The 27,126-nt window shown below is 49.5% G+C and overlaps 2 protein-coding genes across 4 annotated transcripts in view; one reads left to right on the top strand and one right to left on the bottom strand.

Moving 5' to 3' along the window:
• Nucleotides 1-1,835: 1,835 nt before the first annotated feature.
• On the bottom strand, nucleotides 1,836-27,126 carry LOC309400821 (trafficking protein particle complex subunit 1). Of its 2 annotated transcripts, none has more exons than XM_081969513.1 (5): nucleotides 27,040-27,126; nucleotides 11,236-11,334; nucleotides 4,208-4,278; nucleotides 3,904-4,042; nucleotides 1,836-2,221 (listed from the first exon to the last, which is right to left on the bottom strand). In XM_081969513.1, exons 2-5 carry the CDS (start codon nucleotides 11,332-11,334, stop codon nucleotides 2,093-2,095), a joined length of 438 nt encoding a protein of 145 aa, XP_081825639.1. In that variant the 5' UTR covers nucleotides 27,040-27,126; the 3' UTR covers nucleotides 1,836-2,092. The 2 variants fall into 2 exon arrangements, with proteins under 2 accessions (XP_081825639.1, XP_081825638.1); XM_081969512.1 differs by lacking the exon at nucleotides 27,040-27,126 and adding an exon at nucleotides 11,543-11,621.
• LOC309400817 (centrobin-like) overlaps nucleotides 11,693-27,126 on the top strand; it is a 34,633-nt gene continuing 19,199 nt past the window's right edge. For both annotated transcript variants that reach the window (XM_081969508.1, XM_081969507.1), the window contains exons 1-9: nucleotides 11,693-11,860; nucleotides 13,394-13,886; nucleotides 13,968-14,058; nucleotides 15,174-15,255; nucleotides 17,315-17,480; nucleotides 19,515-19,631; nucleotides 21,215-21,331; nucleotides 21,784-21,882; nucleotides 23,371-23,586. In XM_081969508.1, coding sequence (XP_081825634.1) covers nucleotides 13,545-13,886; nucleotides 13,968-14,058; nucleotides 15,174-15,255; nucleotides 17,315-17,480; nucleotides 19,515-19,631; nucleotides 21,215-21,331; nucleotides 21,784-21,882; nucleotides 23,371-23,586 — 1,230 coding nt within the window. In that variant the 5' untranslated portion in view covers nucleotides 11,693-11,860; nucleotides 13,394-13,544. The remainder of the gene's footprint in view (nucleotides 11,861-13,393; nucleotides 13,887-13,967; nucleotides 14,059-15,173; nucleotides 15,256-17,314; nucleotides 17,481-19,514; nucleotides 19,632-21,214; nucleotides 21,332-21,783; nucleotides 21,883-23,370; nucleotides 23,587-27,126) is intronic.

Below are 27,126 nucleotides of genomic sequence, written 5' to 3'. Positions count from 1 at the left end.
TCTCTTTCTCACTTTCTCTTTCTGCCAGTGAGCTGGACTGCGGTTCCCATCACTCCCAGCCTGGCTGGTGGAAGGTTGAGGTCTCCGAGAGGGGACTGGGTTACCCATGTGGCTGGACTCGACTCTTGGCTGGGAAATGTGGACCTTGCCGACGATGAGAGTCACGGGAAGGGGAAAGCAAAATTCCTGCTTTTCTTTTCTCAATTTTTCCATGCTTTCCTAGAGGGACAACATAAAGTGGGGAGGGGGGGGGTTGGACTACTAGACCTTGACTCTAAATGACCCCCCCATATCCTACCTGTGTCTCATGCTGCTCTGGCTTCTCTCGGCTTCGTCCAGCGTCATCCCAGCCTCCATGAGGTAGCTCTCCACCCGCCGCTTTTCCAAGCAACACCTGGTGGCCTCCGCTCCCTGGGGAGCATTCGGGGCCTCCCCATCTGAGCCCAGAGCGACCCCTTGTCTCTTGGGGCTTCGCCGCTGTGCGCTGTCCCCCCCACGCGCCTTGCTCTTCTTGTTCAGGCCGTAGAGTTCCTCCAGGCTGAATTTGCCCCCTCCTCCCATGGCCCCCCGACCCATGGGGGCCGAGCCCCCTCGGGAAGAACTCGCAAACATGAGCCGGGGACAGAGAGGGGAGGGGGGGAAACTGGCACGGCGGAGGACGGCAGGAGTCCCTGCACCGAACGACCACAGAGTGGCTTTTCTGGGCTGGGCCCCCCCTCCCTAACCTGCAGGGTGGGGTGGGGTGGGGTGGGACACGTGGGGGATTTGTAGGGCGAGCAGCTGTTGAGTGTGGTCTCGGTGCTGGTGTTTTCCATTGGGTCCTCGCCTTTCCCTCCCCTTGCAGCCTTTTGATCGCCGGCTGGTGCCTAATCCTTTTTTATTGGGGGGAGGGGAGCGTGTATCATTAATTTATCTCGGATTTTAGGGGGGGGGGAGTCCTTTTGCACGTAAAGGGTTTGATGACACAATTGGAGCGCCCCGGTTTTATTTAATGGGAAAGTGAGGAAACGGTCCGGCTTTCGCACGCGCGGCGAAATGTGCACTGGGTGTGTGTGTGTTTCCACAGTCGGCTTTTGAAAGCAGCCGTGTCCCAGGTGGGAAAATCTCGGCGGATTTTCCCGGCTGCTCTTTTCAAAATCGTCGGAGAGTTCTTGATTTAGAACGATGATGGAGACCCATGTTTTTTTTGTGGTGAAGTGAGACAGCGGTGAAGCGACTTGTGCCCCCGTTTTAGGACCTTCCTTGCCACAGTTGGGAAGTCAATTGTTGCACTTATTCAGTTAGTTAAGTGAATCACTTATCCTTGGACGGAAGATCGCAAAAGGGAGATAGTGACACACACACACACACGCTCGCTGTGTCCGTTGTAAATACGAGTCAGTGGCCAAGCGCCTGAGTTTTGTTAGCTCTGAATTGAAACTGAAAGAAACTCACTCGCTGTATAGCCTGCCTGTGTTTGAAGCGGAGGTGGGCTGCTAACGGTTCGCACCGGTTTGGCCGAACCGGTTGGGGAAATTGCAACTGGGTTGCCGTACTGATAGGGACGGCAGGTTTGCCACGCTGAACTGGTTCCCCGGTTGCTGCGGCATGTTTTCTTTTTGACATTTGTAATGTTACCTATTTGCCGGCAACTGCGCATGTGCGCGCAAAACACCGGTAGAAACCCCACACCGGTTTGAACCTGCTTAGTCTCTCCTTGCTACCCCGCTGGAAGAATCTGCTGTTGGTATTGTAAATTTACTTCCCGTCTTATTGCGCACATAAAGAAGTGAACGAATCCCGCTGAATCGATTATCTGGGTGAGCTTTCCGGAGGCGATTTCTACCCCGACAAAATAACTTGAGATCCGGTTTATTAAAAAAACAACAACGAAAAATAATATCAGAATATTCCGCTATAAACAGAGCGGCACCCAGCGACGGTGCGACATCCCGCTGCACTTCTTCGGATGGGAAACAGAGGCGCAGTTCCTGGCGAAAGGTATGCAAGCGTGTGCAAATGCCCAGCCTCGTGGGAAATGAGGCGGCTTGCTGTTTCTGGATCATTCGTACTGCGAGGAGTCCTTCAGGGAGTGTCAGGGAAAAAAAGAGAGCTAGCCGGCACGAGCCGAGAAGAAGGGCAATGCCCGGACGAAGCTGTCCAGCTTGTTGCGGAAAAGCTCGCTCTGGATGGTCTCGTTTAAGCTGCAGAGGGGGTTTTTGACCACGTACTCCACGTAAATCTAAGGAAGAGGGGAGAGAGAGAGAGGCGCGGTGGTAAGCAGGGATTCCTTCTCCCCAAGCCCCCCTCCCCGCCCCCTGAGAGAGGAAAAATGGAGCGGAGTTATGGCCTTCAGAGGGTCCAATTTGTCTTTTATACTGCACTAGCCGATATCCCACCGTTCCCCGGGTATTTATTTATAAGGGGGAAATGTCCGGACCAAACTTAATTTCTAATGTTGAATTTTCTCCCCTTACCAGGGGGAGCCCCCTTGTGGAGTATCATGATGCCATTACCATGGCAACTCTTCTGCGCTGTACAGTAGAAGCCATTTTACGGCAGTACAGCAGAAGCCGTTGCTAAGTCACAACAGGCTGTCTCTTAACAGAACACACACCCCGAGGGGTTGTTAGGGGCCTCTTACCCCCACAGTATTTGTTTCCAGAGAGTAAATTATCTGTGTACCAAGTTTGGCTGAAATTGCTCCAGGCGCTCCAGAGTTATGCTGGAACCCACACGCACAGAGACACACATACGTACGAATGAAGAAGATTTATAGTGTAGAACCATCCCAGCGGGAATAAAAAGGAGCCTTTTAACTTGCGGATGTTTCATCCCCTGACTAGATAACCCCATCAGTTTGCTGTGCAGGGAGCAAATAACCGCTTCCTTCCAGCACTGACGTTGTTACCAGCTATGGTAGTGAATTGTCGACAAGAAAACCAACAAGCTCAGAAAGCAGAAAGCTCCTCTACTCTGCAAGCCCTTCTCCCTTCTGGCACTGATGACGTTACCTAGGTGGGTCGTGAAACGTCTGCAAGAAAACAACCCAGCCCAGAGAGCACCAAGGACCCCACTGTCCTCCTCCTTTCCTCCTCCATCCACAACCCCGCCCCTCTTTTCTAACATTGATGAGGTTCCCTAGTTGGGTCACGAAACGTATGCAAGAAAACTACCAAGCTCAGAGACCACCAAGGACCCCACTGTCCTCCTCCGTTCCTCCTTCTCGTGCTCTCTTTTTTCACTCTGCTCTTCTTCCTCCTTCTCTCTGCAAACCCCCCTCCATTCCAGCACTGATGACGTTACCAAGATGGGTCATGAAATGTCTGCAAGGAAACTACCAAAGCTCAGAGACCACCAAGTAGCTCGCAGTCCTCCTCCTCCATTCCTCCTTCTTGTCCTCCTCTTCTTCCCTCTGCACTTCTTCCCTCTGCAAACCCCCCTCCCTTCCAGCACTGATGACGTTACCTAGGTGGGTCAGGAAACGTCTGCAAGAAAACTACCAAAGCCGAGAGAGCCCCAAGTAGCCCAGTTTCAACTCTGAGCTACAAATATTTTTCTTCTATCGCCGGAACTGTTTTCATTCCTCTTATTAAAATTCCCCCGTCGTTTTAGATGACAGTGCAAAAAAAGATTTCCTAAACTCGCTGAGACTTCATTTTTTGTTTTGTTTTTTTAAAAAGAGGCCTTTCCCAATTTCCATCGGAAAACCGGAACCAACCAGCAGCAAAAATTTCCCACTGCAAACTGACTTTTTTATTCCTTCAGGCTTTAAAGCGCTCGGCCGTTACGTTGGGCGCGACTCTATTTTAACCAGCGACGGGCTTGCTTAGTGGTAGACAATTCGGGCCCCGGCTCTAGTCGTAAGGCGAGGACTCTCGGGACAGACCACAAAAGGGGGAGACCACACACACCAATCCTCACATAGCTGTAGATCTGGTGCAGGATGTCCTGGATGCTGCCCACTCCCAGGTCGGTGTTCATGACCACCTTGAGTCCGCTGGGCGTCTCATAGTAGTGCAGCTTGTACTTGCTGGTCTGGAAGGAGAGGAAGCCGTCCTTCCTGCGGAGCGGGGACGTTAAGGGAAACGCCGTCCCGCTAGCTGTCAGGTCTTGCAAGTGCGGCTCTGGGTGTGCTAGGAAGAAGCCCCCCCCCTGTTCCCCGTGGGGTCCTCCTCTGCCCCCACTCCCCCCCCCGAGATTGCCCAATGGGGGGGAAAAAGGATACATATCCACAGGGCTCATTTTGCTAACGAAGGAGCGGATGGAGAAGAGCATTCCATACATCAGCTTGAATTCCTGGGGGAGAGAGAGAGAGAGAGAGAGAGAGAAGGGAGGAGAGACCATTACAGGTCATTTTGGGTCATATGACACAGGTGGGCATATGCATAATTTTGTATTCTTTCTCTTTCTTTTTGTTTCTTTCTCTTTCTTCCTTCCCTCCCCTTTTCTTTTTCTTTCTTCCTTCCCTCTTTCTTTCTTTTCTTCCTTCCTTCCTTCTTCTCTTTTTTCTTTCTTTCTTTCTTTCTTTTTCTTCCTCCCTCCCTCCTTCCTTCCCTCCCTCTTTCTTTCTCTTCCTTCCTCCATTCCCTCCTTCCCTCCCTCGCAGGGGTGAGTCCTAGACGGCATTACTGCCCGTTTGCGCATGGGCGCGCTTTGCCCTTGCGCTGGGTGCCTGGTTCAATAGAGGTTCTGCCCATGCGCAGCAGAACTAAAAAACAAGATGGCGGAGGCAACTGAGGAGCCCTGGTTTGGAGGCGGGGCCAGCTTGGGTCGCTGCCGGGTCTTCGGCTCAGGCCGAACCCCCACTACTGCTCCCTCCCTCCCTTCCTTCTTTCCCTCCCTCCTGTCTTTCTTTTCTTCCTTCCTTCCTTCTCTCCCTCCCTCCCTTCTCTCTTTCTTCCTCCCATCCTTTCTTTCTCCCTCTCTTTTCTTTCCTTCTTTTTCTCTTCCTCCCTTCCCATCTTTCTTTTTCTTTCTTCCTCCCTCCCTTTCTTCCTTCTCCCCCTCCCTCCCTTCTTTCTTTCTTTCTTTCTTCCTCCCATCCTTTCTCTCTCTCCTTTTTCTTTTCTTTCCTTCTTTTTCTCTTCCTCCCTCCCTCCCATCCTTTTCTTCTTTCCTTCCTCTTTCTTCCTTCTTTCCCTCCCTCCCTTTCTTTCTTCCTCTCCCTCTTTTCTTTCCTTCTTTCTCTTCCTCCCTCCCTTCCCTCCCTCTTTCTTTTTCTTCCTTCCTCCCTTTCTTCCTTCTCTCCCTCCCTCCCTTTCTCTCTCCCTCTTTCTCTTTTCTTTCCTTCTCTTTCTCTTCCCCCGTCCCTTCCCTCCTCCTCTCTCTCTTTTACTTCCTCCCTCCCTTTCTTCCTTCTCTCCCTCCCTTCTTTCTCTTTCCCTCCCTCCCTCCTCTCTCTCTTTCTTTCCTTCCTCCCTTCCGTCATAGTTATGCAGTGCATATCCAAGGGAGTGACTCTTCGACAGCTGCATGCAAGGAAATTTCATTTTAATATATGTGATTAGTGGACATTCAAAGCAACGATAAAGTTGTTCTAAAAGTTCAAAGTCTTACTATAGGTAGTCTCCGGCTTACAACAGTTGGCTTAGTGACTGTTCAAAGGTACAACGGCATTGAAAAATGTGACTTAGGACCGTATTTCAGAGGTGCGACCGTTGAGGCCTCCCCAGGCGTCCAGCGATCAAAACCCAGATGCCTGGCCATTGGTTCGTACTTATGAGGGTCACGGTGACCCAAGGTCACGTGATCCGCTGTTGCGACCTTCTGACCAGCAATCAATGGGGGGGGGGGGGAGCCAGAGTCACTTAACAACCGGGTGGCTAAGTTATCAGCCAGCAGGGATTCACTTAACAACGGAGGCAAGAATGGTCGTAAAATGGGGCAAAACTCGCTTAACAAATATCTCGCTTAACAACAGAAATGTTGGGCTCGGTTGTGGTCGTAAGTCGAGGACAACCTGTAAAAGACTTGGAAGGGACCCTGGAGGTCATCTAGTCCAACCCCCTGCTCAAGCAGGAGACCCTATAGCATTCCAGACAAACGTCCAATCTCTTCATCAAAGCCTCCAGTGAAGGAGCAGCCACAACTTCTGGTGGCAAGTAGTTCCACCGATTACACTGACTCAACTTGCAACCTTCCGTTTGGTGAAGCTACGACGGCACTGCAAAAAAAGTGACTTACGGCCCTTTTTCACACTTATGGCTGTTGCAGCCTCCCCTGCAGTCACATGTTCGAAACAGCAACTGACTCAGCTTTGCGACGGGGTCATCGATCCCCCGTCGAGAAGGGAAAGTCCACTTAACACCCGCGGGACTAAATGTACAGCCGAGGCGATTCGCTTAACGACGAGTCATAAAAATGGGGGCAAGCCAAAAGGATCTCGCTCAGCGACGGGAAAACGTTGGAGCGCCGCTGTGGGGGCTTCAGTCCTGCCATTCTTCTCGCTGACGGGGATTTTCCTCCTTAAATCTAGGCTAAATTCTACTTGGAGAAGTGCGAAGTCTCGGAAGGGGCGCCAGGCCAGGGGTTTTTCCAGGCGACTCGTCGTGCTCTGGCACCATGAAGGCAATTCAACCCAAGAGAACATTGCGCTGCTCTGTTTAGTGAAGCTTTACGGCCCCGTGTCACAGCGGTGGGACCAGAGAACAACTTCAGGCTTCAGAGACCGCAGGGAGAGCCCAGCGGGGCTGAGAACGTCTTAGAGGAGACTGACAAGGTTAACCCTTCCCCTGCTGAGCCCCACGGGGCAACGCTCTTTGGTCTCATCATGCTCCTTGTCTGGTGGGGAAAAAAACCTTCCCCCATAGATGTCTGCCTTGAACGGGGTGCAGGACTAGCGGTGGGATTTAGCCGGTTTGCAACGGTTCGCTGAAGCGGTTCTTGCAAGCACAGGCTGGCCTCTCCCACCCCTCTCCCAGGAGTCTCCAAGCGGCCTGTTCATCATACTAGGTAAGTGGAGGCTCTGGGAGGGGGAAAATGGGCCACCCGGAAGTCCGGAAATGGGCCCGTTTCAGGCTTCCGGAGCCAGGGGGAAGCCATTTTAGCCCTCCCGGGGGCTCAAAAAAAACCTCCGAAGCTTGGGGAGGGCAAACACACTGTGCCTCACCCTGGTGCAGGAGGCCACGCCCACCATGGTCATGCCCACCCAGCAATCGGGCAGAGAACCGGTTGCTAACCTTTTCCAATCCCACCCCTGTGCAGGACCCAGAATTGTGAATTAAAATGAGGGGAAAGGCAGATCCCACCCCGATGTTAGAAAAAAATGTTCTGTTGGAGAGCTAGAATCCCAGATGAGGGTCAAGTGGGGAAGAAGCCCGGACTCTCTATGTAAACACAAGAGGGTTAGGCCTAAGCTCCCCTGAATGCCTTACGAGCAGGGGCGGGGTGTCTGTGTATCCAACGTCCGGCAACTTTTAACACCTGTGGACTTCAACTCCCAGAATTCCTCAACCAGCAGATTACTTTCCCATGTAATTGTCTCGCCATCTAAGTCACCACGAATAACCCTTTTGTTACGGGTTTTATATATATGTTTTTTGCACTTTGCTGAAATCAAGGTATATGACATCTGCCGCATTCCCTCGATCTACTAGGAAAGTTTCCCAATCTCAAAAGAAGAAAAAAAGAAGGTACATTTGTTCTTGTCCTATTCGTGCTGAATTGTGGGTAAACCCTCCTGTCTGGGGAATTCTGGGAGTTGAAGTCCACAAGTCTGAAAAGTTGCCAAGGTTGGACACCCTCACCTTAAGAGCAGGGGTGTCAAACTCGATTTCATTGAGGGTTGTGTTTGACCTCGGTGGGCGTGGCCCACTCGCTGTCATTCATTGGGGCCACGATGTCATTCTCCTGGGCCGCTGTGACGGCCTTCTGCAACCCATTGGGCCGGACCTGGCTCCTGGACCTCGAGTTTGACGCCCCAGCCTTAGTGCGTTATCTGGTCATTCCCATGGAACGCTGCCCGTCTGCGGAAGATTCCTGTACTCTAGGCAGAGAACGATAAAGTAGTCGGCTCGATTTTTAGATGGTTGTTCGCCCCGATACTTCCTCATAATTCAGAGCAGTTCAAGTGCGAAACCAATGACCCGGGAGCGATGGGTACTTTCCCCTTCATTGGAGGTGTCGTTGGCAAGCGATCCATGGGACGTTTGATTCGGATTCCTGCATCAGGCCAGCATGGGCCATACCGTCCCATCCAATTCTGGATTTCTGATCCTGCTCGTGCCCGCTTTCCCCCTGCCCAGGATAAAGAGCAGTAGCGAAAGCAGCTCAGATACCTGTCTAAAAACAGAAGTACAAAGCTAAGCCCCCCCCCCCCTTCCGTTCCTCTTGTTCTCTCTGCGGCCATCGGCAGCTGCCGGAGCACATGCGAGCCCGGCCTTCAATCGGCTTAAAGGGTTTTATTTTTTTATTTTTAATCCATTAACAGCTAAGCTCTGCTCCCTGGGAACCCCGCCAAATTTTTAGAAAGATTCATATCGGGCGAGATTAGCGGCCTAAACCCAATCCGAAAGGCGCGTTTTGAAAGCCAGGTGAAACTGAAATAACGCTCTCGGCAAAGCGTTGAAGCTTAAATCAGCTTTCGGGGACATATCGCACAAAGTGCGAACATCTCCCAAGGGAGGGTTTGGGGTTTTTTTAAAAAATCGATTTCGATTTTCCATCGTCCCACAGTCAGTGGCCATATTGGCTGGGGATGCTAAGCGTTCATAATTCTTCTTGGTTTGGAATATAATTTTAATAGGTCAGATTGGATCCCCTCTGTTGGCCTTTAAAGGTAAAGGTTCCCCTCGCACATCTGTGCTAGTCCTTCCCGACTCTAGGGGGCGGTGTTCATCCCCGTCTCCGTGGTCATGTGGCCGGTGTGACTCAACACCGAAGGTGCACAGAAGGCTGTTCCCTTCCCACCAAAGGTGGTTCCTATTTTCCTACTTGCATTTTTAATGTGCTTTCAAATGGCTAGGTTGGCAGAAGCTGGGACAAGTCACGGGAGCTCCCTCTGTTACGCGGCACTAGGGATTCGAACCGCCGAACGGCCAACATTTCTGATCGACAAGCTCAGCGTCTTAGCCTGAGCCACCGCGCTCCATTGTGGGTTTACAGCAAGTTAACATCGCAGCGAGTCCTCAACTTAGAACAGTTCATTTTTAGCGACCATTTGAAGTTAACAATGGCACCAAAGCAAAGACCCTGGGGAAGCCGGATTCACTTAACAACCGTGTTCACAGGTTGCTTCGCAACTATGGCAAGGCAGGTCATAAAACGGGGCAAAACGCACTTAAATGTTGTGCTTGGCCACAGAAATGTTAGGCTGAATTGTGGTTGTATGTCGAGGATTTTAAAATAGTATTTTATAGGTAGTCCTCGACTTACAGCAGTTCGCTTAGTGACCGTTTAAATTTGCAACGGCACTGAAAAATAGGACTTACGACCGTTTTTCACACATACATTTTGGTTCTCACTGTGGTCCTAAGTCAAAGTCCACTTATATTTATCTTGCCTGGAGAGTTTTATTTTTTCGATATTGCTTAGCTGCCTAGAGTTTCACTGGGGCAAAACGGGCGGCCAATACATTAAATTCAATTATTCTAATGATTAAATAATCTGCATAGAGACAGTCCTCGATTTGCAACAGTTCACCCAGTGGCAACGGCACCAGAAAAACTGACTGATGGACGTTTTTCACGCTTACGATGGCTTCCCCCGTGGTCACGGGATTAAAATCCAGACGCTTGGCAAGTGATTCATATTTATGACGGTTGCAGTGTCTAAGATCCCCTTTTGCAACCTTCCGACGAGCAAAGTCAAGGGGGGACTGACTGGATTCACTTAACGACTGTGTGACTGACTGAACAACTGCAGCTATTCACTTAACAACCGTAGGAAAACAAGGCAATAAAATAGAGCCAAACTCACTTAACAACTGTCTGACTTAACAAAATAAATGTTGGGGAGGGATTCATTGCGGTCGTAAATCGAGGACTACCTGGACTGGGCTTCTCTTGTGATTCCCCGTGTTTGATTATAGCAATAATTCATTACAATTACAATGATAATAAATGAATGATAATAATCTTCTATATAATGATATAATATAATAACAATAATCATAATATAAAGATAAAAAGAAAATAGTAAGAAAATAAAATAAGAACAATAGAATAACACAAAACAATAAAAATAATAATAAACAATAGAATAATAAATGAAATAATAATCTGCTATATAATATAAAAACAATGCTACTATAATAAGAAAATAATGCTATAATAAAATAATAAAACAATACAATGATAATAAATAAATTATAATAATCTGCTATATAACAATAATAATATAAAATAAAAAGAAAATAGTAAGAAAATAAAATAATAAGAATAGAATAACACCAAACAATAAAAATAATAATAAAACAATAGAATAATAAATGAATCGTAATAATCTGCTATATAATATAAAAACAATACTACTATAGAATAATAAAAAGGTAAGAAAATAATGCTATAATAAAATAATAACAATACAATGATAATAAATGAATTATAATAATCTGCTATATAACAATAATCATAATATAAAATAAAAAAGTAAGAAAATAAAATAATAGAATAACAAAACAATAAAAATAATAAAAAACAATAGAATAATAAATGAATTGTAATAATCTATATAATATAAAAACAATACTACTATAAAATAATAAAAAGGTAAGAAAATAATGCTATAATAAAATAATAACAATACAATGATAATAAATGAATTATAATAATCTGCTATATAACAATAATAATGATAATAATATAAAAAAAGAAAATAGTAAGAAAATAAGAAAATACTATAATAAAAGAATACAATGATAAATGAATTATAATAATCTGCTATATAACAATAATAATATAAAATAAAAAGAAAATGGTAAGAAAATAAAATAAAAATAACAACATAATAAAACAATACAAAAACCCAATAAAACAATAACAATACAATAATAAATGAAATGTAATAATCTGCTATATAATGATATACTAGCAAAACTACTATAAAGTAATGATGACAGTCAGAAAACACTATAATAAAATAATAAAAATAATCAAACAATAAAACAACATGATTAATATCACAAGAGGCAGACAAGCCCCCCCACCCCCCACCCCGCAAGGGAGCCTTGGCCGGGACCTCTGAGCGCGTGCAGAGGGCAGTCCTCTCCCCCCACCCACCCGTGATGGGGGGGGGTCGTGGGGGGGGGTGTCTCACCTCCTCCTTGGAAATGCCGGCCTGCTTCTTGCGGTTCCACTCGCTGTAATGCAGGCAGACGCCGTTGCGGTCGAAGAGATAGAGGTTGTGCACCGTCATCTGGGGGGGGGGAGACAAAGAGGGGGGGGAATAGGGACCCCCATATTAGAGCCAGGCTGAGGGACAGAAACCCCCCCCCCTCAAAACAGGGGGATATAAATACTAAATACACTCGCCATGAGGACGACGCCGCCCATCATCCACTCCCTCCCCCCCCATCTCAGATTTTGGGGGCCGGGATGGACCCCCCCCGATTTTTTTTTTTTACCTCAATCGCCGCTTCGGTCTCTATGACAACCTTGCAGGCCCGACGTCCTTCGCTTCCGCTTAGGCGCCGCCGCTCGCTGATTGGCCCGCCCCCCGCTTTCACCGCCCGCCCCTCTCCCGAGCATGCGCCGCCGTCGCCGCTCTCCCCGTATGACGGGCAAAATTTGCCCGGGAGGAAAATGGCGGCGTCGGCTTCACTCTTCTCCCGCCCGAGGCCTTGCCCGACGCTGCGCGGGAGCCAAAGAGCCGAGCGTGGGGGGGTCCCTGCGAGGACCGGAGAGGCGGAGACGGCGGTCTAGAGCCTAGCCGGAGCGGCAGGGTGGGTCTTAAAGCGAGGACCCGAGGGGGGTGGGCGCCAAAACGACGGGGAGGAGGCGCTGGGGAGGGGGACGCGGTTTACCTCAGGGGTGGAGGACGGGGCCCTCCCCTCCCCTCATATGTGCAGGACTCCAACTCCCATTGTCCTCCCTGGGAGCCTGGCCGAGCTGGCGGGGGATGATGGGAGATGGAGTCCAAGGCAGTGGTTCAGCTGAGGAGGGGCAAGGGGTGCAATGAGGGTGGGGTCCTGAGGGGAGAGAATTGGGGGGCGGGTTGCCAACACAGGAAGCCATTTGGGAGGTCAGGGAACGATATTGGGGCTGGGGGGGAGCTTTCGCTGCTCCCCGTGTCTCCTCAGCCGTCCTGGGATTTCCTGGTGGTCTCCCATCCTCTCCCTCCCCAGCTGAGCTTCTCAAGGTTTTTGGTGCCAGGCTGAGGAGGAACCAGAGAGAAAATATAGAATAGAAAGCCTCACTGGGTCGGGGAAGGGGGGGGCTTAGCCTCCCCCCCCCCACTTTTCATTTTCCCCTCAAAAATCGCTTTTTTTGTGTGTGTTTTATCCCCCGTCGGAATCGGATTCCCTTTGCAATAGTACAAGCCGTTCGGCGTCATGAGATGGCATAGAAATGTAATAAATGATAACACTATGAAGGAAACCGAAACATCTGGAAGAGTCGGCGGAAGGGAAGAGAAAAGAAGGGGAGAAGATAATAAAATGCAAAGAGCTGCGGAGAGAAACAGGAAAAGAATGGGGAAAAAGGGGCCGAAGAAAGCAAACAAGGGAGCACCAAGTGCCTTGTCGGATGCAATTCCCCCAAAACATCTGGAGCACCACCGGAAGTCCGTCGGCATTGACACAACTCCCGCTCAGTCAATTACAAAAGGCGGTTTTGCTGGAAATGGCTGACATCCTGCAACGCATCACTTGCTTTTTCCCACCCCGTAATCCCACGCGGGGTGGAGTCTTGGGCAACTGAATGGAGCTGAGCATTTTACTGGCTAGATGCCTTTCTTGTTGCCAATGAGGAGTTGTGTTCAGCAGATGTGCCCAGAGAGAGAGAGAAATATCTACCGGGGATTGAGCTCGCAGCCTCCTGATTGCGAGGCGAGAGCTTCACTGATGCCGTCAAAAGATCCCCATCTGGCTATTCAGATAGGCCAGGGGTTGGCAACCTCAAACACTCAAAAGAGCCACAAATTTCCTAACCGGAAGACACCCCCCCCCCCCATTCAATACTGGAGCTGACCGGAAGTGTGATCCCCCCACAGAGTCTCCCCCTAGTGCGGCATCCTTTTTCCTCTCCCTGTCCTAACCAAAAGCCGTATCAATTGTGGAGCTGACCGGCGACAGGGAGCTGCAGCAGAGGCACAAAAGAGCCACATGCGGCTCCGGAGCCGCAGGTTGATGAAACTGCCAAATCCTTCTGAGCATCTGACTGGCCGACCATTTTAAACACATCCAGGACTTGTCTCCCTTGCTTTTCTTCCTTTGTACGCTGAATTTCAACGTTCTTTCTTTCTTATTCTTTTCCAGGGACCTGTTTGAGGAAGAGCGCTCTGCTTTCCCGGTGGTGCTCCAGCTTCCTGCTGCCGGCGTTTGGGGCTCTCATTATGACAGAAGTCCCAGCCTTCTGAGCTCAGAATGCTTGTGCTGGCTCCAGCTCTTCGTTTAGGACCCCGGGACCATGGCTGAGAAGGGCCTCCGGAGAGCACTGAGCTCTTCCCTCCACAGCGACGATCTCTTGAGCGACATGGAGCTGCTGCCAGCCTCGGAGCCCCCCACCCCTGGGCAGCAGGTGCCTTGCTCTCTGCTCTCCACCCCGTACAGCTCCAAAGTCACCACCCAGCTCTACGCCTCCCTTCACCAGAGCCGGCAGGCCGAGGCTCTGGCCTCTTCTCGGCTGGAGGGACAGCACGGCTCGACCCCGGCTAGGAAAGCCATGGAGGCCGACGTCGATCTGGACACTCTGGCGGAAGAGCTGAGCCATCGCCTTTCCGCCAGCGTGGAGGCCAGCGCGTTTAGGCAGGTGAGAAAAGGGACTTCTAGGACAACCCACCTCCCGATTGACGGACAGCTTCGGCGGCTAAGCCCTCTCCGTTTCTTGTAGGGCGCCGCGGGCGAGTCCCGCCACATTTCGGAGATGGAGAACGTACGGAGTCACCTGCAGAGTATGCTGCGGGGATCCAGAGATGTGCCTGGTGAGATTGGGGAAGGGGGAAATGGCCTGGATGGGATGTGAACGGAAGGGATAAATAAACCCTTTTTCTTATTCCACGCCTACAGCGGCCCGGCAACCGATTATTTTATTTATTGCCTTTAGAAACCTGCTTATATTGTTTTTATACATAACGTAAGGTGGTACAGAATATTCCTTTCTACTCCTAGTTTCTCCCCAACAACAACCCTGTGAGGTGGGTTGAGCTGAGAGAGAGGAGGATTGGTACAAAGTCACCCAGTTGGTTTTCGTACCTAAGGCGGGACTAGAACTCACTATGTCCTGGCGATGGACCCAAAGTTAGCCAACGTATGGCTTTCCTGCCTAAGGCAGGACTACAATTCCCAGTTTTTAGCTGGTGACTGTACCGTTATTAGGCTAATCTGGCGGTCTAATTTTGGAAGAGAGTTTTATTTTATTTCACAAAACAGAGTCCTCCAATTTAGCGCCTTTCTATCTTATGAGTCAGACTGAGATCCCCTTCATCCCCCAGCCAAGATAATGGGGCTCTGTTTGATGCTAAAATTGGGGAACAGTTGGAGGCTGGTGATCCATTTCAATAAGCTCCCCGGAGTCTTTGATCTGGCATTTCTCTCGTACTCTGGTGAGAGTTGTAGGGGAAGTTGGTCAGTGGGGAAAAAACAGGGCCACATGTGAAGGGCCAATTAAACTGATTTACTGTTGAAAGCCTCTGCACAGGAATCTTCTAACTAAACTGCTGTATTGTTAAAAGCTTCTGCATAGAAAAATTCTAACTAAACTGCTTCATTGCTTGAAAGCTTTTGCACAGGAATCTTCTAACTAAACTGCTTCATTGCTTGAAAGCTTTTGCACAGGAATCTTCTAACTAAACTGCTTCATTGCTTGAAAGGCTCTGTGCAGGAATCTTCTCAATTAACAGTTAGCCCCTGCTAGGAGTTTGATAAGGATCCGGGGATTTCAAGGGAGGTTGGGCTTAGTTCCCTCGTGGCTATGTGGGGATTTTAGGCTGAGCCCTCTTTTGACCATCCCCAGCTTCTGCCACTCCTTCCCCTCCAGAAGTATCCCTGAAGGCCCCAGCCTGCTTTCAGCTGCCCCTTTTGTGCTCTCTTCTTGCAGGGGGCCCGATGGTCACACTGGAGGCCTTGGAACACAAAGATGACGACTCCTTTGAGAGCGACAGCACTGGGGCCCTGCTCAAGTAAGATGGCCCCTGCCGAGTGGGTGGTCTCTTTAAGTGCAGAGAGATAGAATAGAATAGAAAATATGGAATGGAACAGCCTAGCATAAGATAAAGGTTCCCCTCGCACATATGTGCTAGTCGTTCCTGACTCTAGGGGGCGGTGCTCATCTCCGTTTCAAAGCCGAAGAGCCAGCGCTGTCCGAAGACGTCTCCGTGGTCATGTGGCCGGCATGACTCAACGCCTTCGAAGGCGCATGGAACGCTGTTACCTTCCCACCAAAGATGGTTCCTATTTTTCTACTGGCATTTTTACATGCTTTCGAACGGCTAGGTTGGCAGAATCTGGGACAAGTAACAGGAGCTCACTCTGTTACACGGCACTTACGCGGAACCGCCAAACTGCCGACCTTTCTGATCGACAAGCTCAGTGTCTTAGCCACTGAGCCACAATGTCCCTTAGCGTAGCATACCATCAATAGAGAATAGGATAGAATTCTGAATTAGATTAGAATAGAATAGAATATAAAATATAGAAATAGAATAGAATTGAGAATTAGATTAGATTAGAATAGAATATAAAGTAAAATAGAATAGAAAATAAAATATAGAAATAGAATAGAATATAAAATATAGAAATAGAATAGAATATAAAATATAGAAATAGAATAGAAAATAAAATATAGAAATAGAATAGAATATAAAATATAGAAATAGAATAGAATATAAAATATAGAAATCAAATTAAATAGAATTGAGAAAGAATAGAATAGAATATATAGAATAGAATTGAGAATTAGATTAAAATAGAATAGAATATAGAGTAGAATAGAAAATAAAATATAGAAATAGAATAGAAAATAAAATATAGAAATAGAATGGAATAGAAAACAATAGAATAGAAAATAAAATATAGAAATAGAATAGAATAGAAAACAATAGAATAGAAAATAAAATATAGAAATAGAATAGAAAATAAAATATAGAAATAGAAAAGAATAGAATAGGTTTAGGTTTATTGGACTTATATGCTTATATCCTTCTCCCAAGGGACTCAGGGCGGCGTACAACATAAAAACACATATTACAAAAGTTAAAAGAAAGATTAAATAGAATATCCAAAAAACCCAATAGACATTTACAATGAGATTTAGAAATTAAATTAACAATTAAAATTAATGATTTATTTTATTCCACCAAGGCTGGTTTGCTGGAAAAGCCAACTTTTTAGGGCGCGCTGGGGATTATGCGAAGCTCCGGGGGCAGCTCATTCCAGAGGGAAGGCACTCCGACAGAGAAGGCTCTCCCCCTGGGGGACGCCAGCCTACACCGTCTGGCCGAGGGCACCCTGAGGAGGCCAACCCTGTGGGATCGTACTGGACGGTGGGAGGCTACCGGTGTGCAGAGATGGACAAAATGACCATGGAATTAAAAGAAAGAGAAGAATCGGGTTTCTATAAAATATGGAATAGAATGTATACGTGGCTAGAAAACAGAAGCCAAAACAGGAAATAGAAGTCTTTGTTTGTGTTTTTCCCCCTCTAAAGTAGTACTGAATAAAAATTAACCAAAGTTACAAATGGCTATCAAACTTAAAAACATTGACCACAATGTAAATAAAATGGTGATAGAAACAATTTTATATTATTACAAGTGTTAGTTCAACTGTTATGACGCAAAAGTTAAAATCGATAGGAGGGCAATGTGGAATAGAGAATTACAAAGTCTAAACGGTTGATACAGAAAGCTGTATAACTTATATTGTTATGTTTGTCTTGTTTGTGTGTGTGTTTTGTTTTTTAAAGATAAAATGTTCAATAAAAATTATTTTAAAAAATGGTTGTAAGTTGAGGACCACCTGTACTTAAAGATTCGGTTGTGGGCAGTCCTCATTTCACAACCACTGGCAAATCGGTCGCTAAGTGATGCTATGGGAAATAGGTGGTCTGTTTCAAATTGATATCCCTATCCCGCTGCAGCCCTTAAAAAAAGAATCACGATTTGCAACTTCCTTCTGCTTTCCTTGTTGCCATTGTTCTTTTTCCTCCTTGCTCAATTTGCGTCTCTTGGCTTCGTTTAGCGCCCGTCCTCTGCACGAGGTCTCCCCTCCGGGATCTCTGGCCAGCTTCGAGGATCTCTTCCCCCGTTACACCAGCCTGCGGCTGGGTCACTTCCACGATCAGGTCGCCCAACTGGATCCCCGCTTGCTTAAAGACGCTTGGGAGAAAGAACAGGCTCGGCGGAAAGTGAGTTGGACTCGGGGACCCGACGGTGGGGTTGCAAAGGGGATCGTGGGTAAGCAAGACCACGGTGCCCTGAACCAGGCGCCTTCCTAACTGGGCTTGAGAATGCTAGTTTGGGTCGCCTTGTCTGTCCTAAACACCTAACCCCCTGAGGCAGGATGTCCAATTTTGACAACTTTAAAGACCAACAAGATATATTACGTTTACTGCATACCCACCGTCTATTAAGAAAGTTACCCTATGCGGCTGGCTGGGGAATTCTGGGAGTGGAAGTCCACGAGTCTTAAAGTGGCCAAGTTTGGAGACCCCTGATTTAAGACTGGTGGACTTCAACTCCCAGAATTCCAGAGCCAGGTCTGGCTTACGGGAGGTCCAGTAGCGTTGGGACATTAAGCAAAGCTCCTCGGCTCAGCCGCTCGAGTGGCCTCCGTTCACCTTCCCTGCGGTCCTTGTTCCCCTAGAATCGGAAGGGACCTTGGAGGTCTTCTAGTCCAGCCCCCTGCTTAGGCAAGAAGCCCTACACCACTTCAGACAAATGGCTATCCAACATCTTCTTAAAGACTTCCAGTGTTGGGGCATTCACAACTTCTGGAGGCAACTTCTGTTCCACTGATTCATTGTTCTCACTGTCAGGAAATTTCTCCTCAGTTCTCAGTTGCTTCTCTCCTTGATTAGTTTCCACCCATTGCTTCTTGTTCTACCCTCGGGTGCCTTGGAGAATAGTTTGACTCCCTCTTCTTTGGGGCAACCCCTGAGATATCGGAAGACTGCTATCATGTCTCCCCTAGTCCTTCTTTCTATTAAACTAGACACACCCAGTTCCTGCAACCGTTCTTCATATGTTTTAGTCTCCAGTCCCCTAATCCTCTTGGTTGCTCTTCTCTGCACTCTTTCTAGAGTCTCCACATCTTTTTTACATCGTGGCGACCAGAACTGAATGCCTTATTCCAAGTGTGGCCTTACCAAGGGATTGTAAAGTGGTATTAACCCTTCACGTGATCTTGATTCTCTCCCTCTGTTGATGCAGCCTAGAACTGTGTTGGCTTTTTTGGCAGCTGCTGCACACGGCTGGCTCCTATTTAAATGGTTGTCCACCAGGACTCCAAGGTCCCTTTCACAGTTACTACTATCGAGCAAGGTACCACCTATACTGTACCTGTGCATTTTGTTTTTCTTGCCTAAGGGGGGGGGGGGCTTCCGCAGCATGCTCCCCTTCAATTTCTCCCTGCCTCCTTCCTGCTGCCCCCAGTCCAACCCCCTCCCTCTTCTTTGCCTCCAGAAGTTGTGAAAGCTCAAACACTGGAAGTTTTTAAGAAGAGATTGGATAACCATTTGTCTGAAGTGGTGTAGGGTTTCCTGCTTGGGTGGAGGGTTGGACTAGAAGACCTCCAAGGTCCCTTCCAGCTCTGTTATTATTCTATTCTATTCTATTCTTCAGGGGGTTGGACTAGAAGACCTCCAAAGTCTCTTTCAACTCTTTTCTTCTATTCCATATTCTCTTCTCTTCTTTTCTCTTCTCTTCTGCAAAGGATTGAACTAGAACATCTCCAAGGTCTCTTCCAACTCTTCCCTTCTCTTCTCTTCTCTTCCATCTTCCCTTCTCTTCTCTTCTCTTCCGTCTTCTCTTCTATTCCATCTTCTCTTCTCTTCCATCTTCTCTTCTACTCCACTCCACTCTATTCCATTCCATATTTTCTATTCTATTCTATTCTATTCTATTCTATTCTATTGTATTCTGTTCCATTCCATTCCGTATTCTATTCCATCTTCTCTTCTCTTCTATTATATTCCGTCTTCTCTTCTATTCCATCTTCTCTTCTATTCCATCTTCTCTTCTCTTCTCTTCCATCTTCTCTTCTACTCCACTCCACTCTATTCCATTCCATATTTTCTATTCTATTGTATTGTATTCTGTTCCATTCCATTCCGTATTCTATTCCATCTTCTCTTCTCTTCTGCAAAGGGTTGGACTAGAAGACCTCCAAGGTCCCTTCTAACTCTGTGATTCTATTCTAACCGATTCCCGTCTTTCCTCAGCACTGCGAGCGGCACATCCAGGCCCTCCAGAACCGCATCCTGGAGCTCCAGCAGCAGCTGGCAGTGGCCATCTCGGCCGACAAGAGGAAAGACAGCATGATCAAGCAGCTGGATAAGGTCAGTCTCAGCTGGGCGCTGGGGGGGGCACAGGAGGAGGCAAGGAGAGAACAATTCCTGCAAGGGGGGGGGGAGGAGCTTGGGAGGGGGGGGGCTTGGCTGGGTCTCTGCAGGAGGTTTCAATGAGTGGATTGGGGAGTCCTTGGGACTCTCTGAGCTGGGTTGTTTTCCTTGCAGACATTTCATGACCCAACTAGGTAACGTCATCAGTGCTGGAAGGGTTTGCAGAGTGGAGGAGAAGGAGAAGGGGAGGGGCAAGAGGGAGAGGAGGGGAGACAGAGGAGGGAGGAGGGAGGAATGGGGCCTCCTGGGAGATCTCTGAGCTCCTTTGTTTACTTGCAGACTTTTTTATAGCCCAGCTAGATAACACATCAGTGCTGGGAGGAAGTGGGGCTAACCAGCACTGATAATATTACCTAGCTGGGTCATGAAACGTCTGCAAGAAAGCAACGCGGCTCAGAGAGCAATAAAGAACTCACAGTCGTCTTCCTCCTCCTCCTCTTCCTCCTCCTCTTCCTCTTCTTCCCTCCTCCTCCCCCACTCCACAACCCCAATCCCTTTGGTTTTCATGCCCAGGGCAGAACTAGAATTCCTGGTGATTGGCCCAGAGTCACCCAGCCGGCTTCCATGCCTAAGGCGGGACTAGAACTCCCAATCTCCTGGTGATTGGCCCAGAGTCACCCAGCCGGCTTCCATGCCTAAGGCGGGACTAGAACTCCCAGTCTCCTGGTGATTGGCCCAGAGTCACCCAGCCGGCTTCCATGCCTAAGGCGGGACTAGAACTCCCAATCCCCTGGTGATTGGACCAAAGTCACCCAGCTGGCTTCCATGCCTAAGGCAGAACTAGAATTCCTGGTGATTGGCCCAGAGTCACCCAGCCGGCTTCCATGCCTAAGGCGGGACTAGAACTCCCAATCTCCTGGTGATTGGCCCAGAGTCACCCAGCCGGCTTCCATGCCTAAGGCGGGACTAGAACTCCCAGTCTCCTGGTGATTGGCCCAGAGTCACCCAGCCGGCTTCCATGCCTAAGGCGGGACTAGAACTCCCAATCCCCTGGTGATTGGACCAAAGTCACCCAGCTGGCTTCCATGCCTAAGGCAGAACTAGAATTCCTGGTGATTGGCCCAGAGTCACCCAGCCGGCTTCCATGCCTAAGGCGGGACTAGAACTCCCAATCTCCTGGTGATTGGCCCAGAGTCACCCAGCCGGCTTCCATGCCTAAGGCGGGACTAGAACTCCCAGTCTCCTGGTGATTGGCCCAGAGTCACCCAGCCGGCTTCCATGCCTAAGGCGGGACTAGAACTCCCAATCCCCTGGTGATTGGACCAAAGTCACCCAGCTGGCTTCCATGCCTAAGGCAGAACTAGAATTCCCTGTCTCCTCATTATTGGCCCAAAGTCACCCATCCGTCTTCCATGCCTAAGGCGGGACTAGAACTCACAGGCTCCCATTTTTTCAGCCTGATGAAACCTCCTGCAAATCTTCGGATTCCCATCTCCCATCCACCCCAATCCTGGCCGGCCTATCTGGGGAGCATGGGGGGCGTAGTCTCTCTGCCGATTCTCCTTTCCTTTTCTTGCCAGGCTTTGGCCAAAGTGGTGGAAGGCTGGAACCAGCAACAGGCCGAGCGGACGGCCTCCCAGCGCAGGCTGCAGACCGAGAAGGAGGCTGCCGAGCAGGGCCTGGGCAGGCAGAAGGAGGTGGGTCTCTTGTGGGGGGGGGGGGGCAGGGCTCCATCGGAAGGCCTCCCATCATCCCCTGCCCTTTCGCACGGGGGGGGACCCCATTGTCCCCCTCCTCTCCTCTTCACAGTAGCACAGTTATTGCAAAAACCCCGTCACGGGATTATAATTCAGCCGCTTGGCCACCGACTTGTATTTATGACGGTCGCCGCACCCCCTGTGTCGTGCGATTCCACTTTTGCGACCTTCCGACCAGCGAACTCGTCCTTTGGGGGAAAGCCTGATTGACTTAACAGTCGTCTTTACTAACTTAGCAACGGTGGCAAGAAAGGTCGTGAAATGGGGGCAAAACGTCTCTCTTAGTGACATAAAGGTTGGGCTCGATTGTGGTCATAAGTCGAGGACTGCCTGTACTTCCGGCCTGGATCTGTCGTGAAGGATCTTCCGTGTCGGCTTTGTTCTTCTTTTAGAAAATGTCAGAGCTGGAAGGACGCCTCCAGCAAGCCTTGTCGTCCCTCAACCGGGATCAGCAGTTGGCCAGCCAGTACTGCATGGAGAAGGAGACCTTGGTAAGAGCTGGTGTCTGTGTGTGAGAGAGAGAGAGGGAGGGAGGGAGGGAGGGAGGAGAGAGAGAAAGAGAGAGAGAGGGAGGGAGAGAGAGAGACAGAACAACAGAGAGGGACACAGAGAGAGAAACAGAAAGTGGAAAAGAGACAGAGATAAGGAGAGAGAGTGGGAGAGAGAGGGATGTGGAGGGAGAGAGAGAGGGAGGGACGGAGAGAGAGAGACAAAACGACAGAGAGACAGAGAGAGCGGGGGACAGAGAGAGAGAAGGAAAGAGGGAGGGAAGGAGGGAGAGAGAAAAAACCACAGAGGGACAGAGAGAAGGGGGACAGAGAGAGAGAAAGAGAAAGAGAGGGACGAAGAGAGAGAGAAAGAAAGAAAAACAGAGAGGGAGGGAGAGAAAAAAACGAGAGAGGGATAGAGAGTGAGGGACAGAGAGAGAGAAACAGAAAGTGGAAAAGAGACAGAAAGATAAGGAGAGAGAGTGGGAGAGAGGGATATGGAGGGAGGGAGAGAGGGAAGGATGGTGAGAGAGAGAAAACACAGAGAGGGACAGAGAAAGCGGGGGACAGAGAGAGAGAGAGAGAGAGAGAAAGAAAGAGAGGGAGAGGGGGGGAGGGAGGGAAAGAGAAGGGGGACAGAGAGAGAGGGGGTTAGAGAGGAGACGGGGGGGGGAGGGAGAGAGAAAAAACCACAGAGAGGGACAGAGAGAGGAAGAGAGGGGGAAAGAGGGGAGGGACAGAGAGGGGAGAGAGAGGGAGGGAGGGAAGGAGAGAAAGAAAAAAACACAGGGACAGAGAGAGAGGGGGGGAAAGAGGGGAGAGGGAGGGAGGGAGAGGGAGAGGTGGATTGGTTTGATTTTGAGACTGACCCTGCATTAAAGGTTTCGCCTGATAGGTAGAGCCCAATCTTGCAATCTTCTTTTTAAAAGTTCTTCTCTTCTATATTCTCTTCCCTTTTCTCTTCTCTTCTCTTTTCTCTTCTCTTCTGCAGGGGGCTGGTCTAGAAGACCTCCAAGGTCGCTTCCAACTCTGTTCTTCTCTTCTATCTTCTCTTCCCTTTTCTCTTCTCTTCTCTTCTCTTCACTTTTCTCTTCTGCAGGGGGTTGGACTAGAAGACCTCCAAGGTCCCTTCCAACTGTTCTTCTCTTCTATTCCATCTTCTCTTCCCTTTTGTCTTCTCTTCTGCAGGGGGTTGGACTAGAAGACCTCCAAGGTCCCTTCCAACTGTTCTTCTCTTCTATTCCATCTTCTCTTCCCTTTTGTCTTCTCTTCTGCAGGGGGTTGGACTAGAAGACCTCCAAGGTCCCTTCCAACTGTTCTTCTCTTCTATTCCATCTTCTCTTCCCTTTTGTCTTCTCTTCTGCAGGGGGTTGGACTAGAAGACCTCCAAGGTCCCTTCCAACTCTGTTCTTCTCTTCTACTCCATTCCCGTCTTTCCTCAGCACTGGGAGCGCAGTGTTCCTATTCTCCCCCTCCCTATTGTTTCCCCAGGAGAAGGAAAAGACCGCCCTGTCCTGCAGCCTGGAGGCCGAACGGGTCCGGGTGCAGAGTCTGGAGGCCGAGTGGGACCTGGAACGGCGCCAGCAGGACGCCCTGCGGGCCCAACTGGAAGAGCAGCAGAGGGCCTGGTCCCAGCGGGAGAAACAGCTGGAGCAGCAGCATCAAGGGTTGCAGGAGGAGAGCCGGCTGCACCTCGAGAAGGAGAAGGTGAGGGTGGGAGAGCTCCCCTCTCGGCCCGCCTGGTCTGGGCGGCGCGGGGCTCTCTGCGGCTGCAAGCGGGATTCGAACCCGGCCCAAGCGTTGCCGTCTTGGCATCCGCGTTTGCAGAAGGAGGGGGCGGGGAGCGCGCCTCTCTCAGGTTGACTGCCAAGAAGGCCGCTTGGGGTTCTGATTTGGTGACGCAAAAGACAACGGCGCAACGGCTGAATGGCCAACCTACGGCAGGCCCCTCTCTGCGGCCACGCCAGCGGTCGCCCCAGCCCAGCTCCACCACGCATGCATGCACGCCTCCCACCAGCCAGGTGGTTTTTGGGTCTGTTGCGCAGGCACGGGGCGCGGGTCAATGCGGGGATGCGCACATATGCGGGGGGGGGGGCTTGCATTGCATTTGAGTGGTTTGCGCACATGCGCACGCCCCCCTCACAGGCATGGAAGGCCGCCTGCGCCAACCTGGAAGCCCCAAATTGCCGAGGGGTGTGTGGCAGGGCACATGCGTGGGGTGGGTGGGGGCGCTTGCATTGTATTTTGGGGTTGCTAATCAAAAGGGTCAGCCTTCCCTGGCGCAAAGCTAAGAGGCCAATTTGAGGACTGATGATGTTCCCTAGTTGGGTCACGAAAGGTCTTCAGGAAACCCACCAAGCTCAGAGCATCAAGGACCCCACAGTCCTCCTCCTCCTCCTCCTCCTCTTCCGCCCCCTCCTCCTCCCTTCTGGCACTGATGATGTTCCCTAGCTGGCTCATGAAACGTCTGCAAGAAAACAAGCCAGCTCAGAGAGAACCAAGGACCCCATAGTCCATCACTACCTTCTCTCCCTTCTCCTTCCTTCCTTCCTTCCTTCCTTCCTTCCTTCCTTCCTTCCTTCCTTCCTTCCTTCCTTCCTTCCTTCCTTCCAGCACTGATGATGTTCCCTAGTTGGGTCACAAAACGTCTGCAAGAAAACTCAACTAAACTCAGGCAGCAAATAGGACCCCATAATCCACTGCCACCTCTCTCTCTCTCCTTCCTTCCTTCCTTCCTTCCTTCCTTCCTTCCTTCCTTCCTTCCTTCCTTCCTTCCCTCCCTCCCTCCCTCCCTCCCTCCCTTCCTTCCTTCCTTCCTTCCTTCCTTCCTTGTAGCACTGATGATGTTCCCTAGTTGGGTCACAAAACATCTGCAAGAAAACTCAACCAAACTCAGGCAGCAAATAGGAGCCCATAGTCCACTGCCACCTCCTCTCCCTCCCTCCCTCCCTCCCTGCACTGATGATGTGCCCTAGTTGGGTCATGAAACGTCTGCAAGGAAAACCACCAAGCTCAGAGAGCACCAAGGACCCCACAATTCCTCCTCCTCCCCCCCTTTTAACACTGATAATGTTCCCTAGTTGGGTCATGAAATGTTTGCAAGGAAAACCACCAAAGTCAGAGAGCACCCAGGACCCCCCAATTCCTCCTCTTCCTCCCCCTTCCGCCTTAACCACAAAAGCCAGCCAGGTGCCTTTGGGCTCATGGCCAGGAGATGGTGAGTTCTAGTTCTACCTTAGCCCTGAAAGCTGGCTTCTTGGACCTTTTTAGCCCATTCCCTATAAACAATCAGGACGCAATACCAACCTAAACCCTGGGGGTTACAAGCCACAGCCTTACGACGGTCCTAAGTGAGAGGAGATGGGAAGGATGAGAAGACTGACAGCAATGCAGCCTCCGTGAATGGTTTGACAGCGGGGGAGGGGATTGTTGGTTTAGCAGAGGGGGGGGGGAACTCACCTCGTGCCTTAGCTGTCTTGGTGCGCAGTGCCCTCGAGCGTCGTTTGGAGGGTAGGAGTCGAAACAATTGATGCCCAGGATGCCAGGGGCCTGCCAATATTTCCGCTTGGTTGAATACGTTCGTGGCCTTGAGTTATTTGCCCAAATAAGAAAAGCAGGAGAGAGAGAGAGAGAAATAAAGGAAGAGAGATGAGTTGCAGGAGAGAGAGAGAGAGAGAGAGAGAGAGAGAGAGAGAGAGAGAGAGCTCATCCGATTAGCATCTCTCCCTTCATTCTTCCAATACTTACTGCCACAGCCTCCTTTTTCTCACTCCCCTTCTTCCTTCCCCTCCTTCTCCCAGTCTTCCCCCAGCTGCTTGCAGACTCCCTAAATCCCTCCTTCCCTTCTTTTTTTCTTTCCTTTTCTTTTTTGGGGACTTCCTCTATCCTAGCAGCTGGGGGGGGGGGAAGAGGTAGAGGTCTCCCCAGGTGAGAAAGGGGGGGGGGAGGCACATCCACCCAATTTGGCACGGCTACCCCTGACCCCCCCCCCACCTTCAAAAAACCCCTCCCATTTCTTGGGCTGCTGGGCTTTGCAATGGAGCACCAGGTCTGGGAGGAGTTGCAGCTGATCGGGCCCCTCCGCGAGGTGGGAAAACGGCGCCCTTCCCAAAACGTAAGTGGGGGCGGGGGGTGGGGGGGGTGGACCAGGTCTCTGCTTTGAGCCCAGGCTCTATCTTGCAAACTAACCCGTCATTAAGCCGAGGATTCAGGTTTGGAAGTGAAGTTCAGAATCGCAGCGTCAGTGAAGAGCCAATGTGGGATTTATTTATTTATCTATCTATCTATCTATCTATCTATCTATCTATCTATCTATCTATCTATCTATCTATCTATCTATTTATTTACTGAGCGCTTATAGACCGCCCCCTCTCCCGAAAGGGACTCGGGGCGGTGTACAGTCCATACAAGAAATACATCATATAAATAACTAAATAATTGAACAGTTAAAATTGTTAAATAGGAAGATAGATATGGAGGAGGTTAAAAAGAAGGTTAAAAAGAACTGTACAGCTGAGTAAAGTATATAAATATAGTTTTAAAACCCCTAAAAATATCCCATAAAATTAAATTTAAAACAATTCCCTTAAAATACCAGTTAAGAAATATGTCTGCCAGGAGGTAACAGTTATGGTTGTGCCAGGATAGTGGTCAAAAGGCCCTAGGCTAGAAACCAGGAGCCTGGGAGTTCTAGTCCCACTTTAGGCATGAAAGCTGGCTGGGTGACTTTGGGCCAATCACCAGGAAATGGGAGTTCTAGTCCTGCTTTAGCCATGAAAGCTGGCTGGGTGACTTTGGGCCAATCACCAGGAAATGGGAATTCTAGTCCTGCTTTAGGCATGAAAGCTGGCTGGGTGACTTTGGGCCAATCACCAGGAAATGGGAATTCTAGTCCTGCTTTGGCCATGAAAGCCAGCTGGGTGACTTTGGGCCAATCACCAGCAGAGGGAGAGTTCTAGTCTGAAAACTGGTTGGGTGACACTCCCTCAGCCCAACCCACCTCACAGGTTTATCGTTGTGGCAAAAAATAGGAGCAGGAGAGCAACTAAATTCACCATCTTGAGTTGCTTGCAAAGACAGGATAAAAAAAATCTAATGCCATAATCATAAATGCAAGCCTGGATAAATAGAGTGATTCATTTTTTTAGGGAGGTGTCTTACCTGCCTTTCAGGTTTTGCTCTGCTTGGGAGGTTTCTAGTCCTCAGTGATTTAGTCCTTTGAGCTTCAAAAGGAAAGGCAGGGTAAAA

The sequence above is a fragment of the Natrix helvetica genome (assembly GCF_964273705.1).
Source record: "Natrix helvetica genome assembly, chromosome: W".
Lineage (NCBI taxonomy): Eukaryota > Metazoa > Chordata > Lepidosauria > Squamata > Natricidae > Natrix > Natrix helvetica.
Note: the sequence above shows the minus strand (reverse complement) of the source record. Positions and strands in the feature narration are given on the sequence as shown.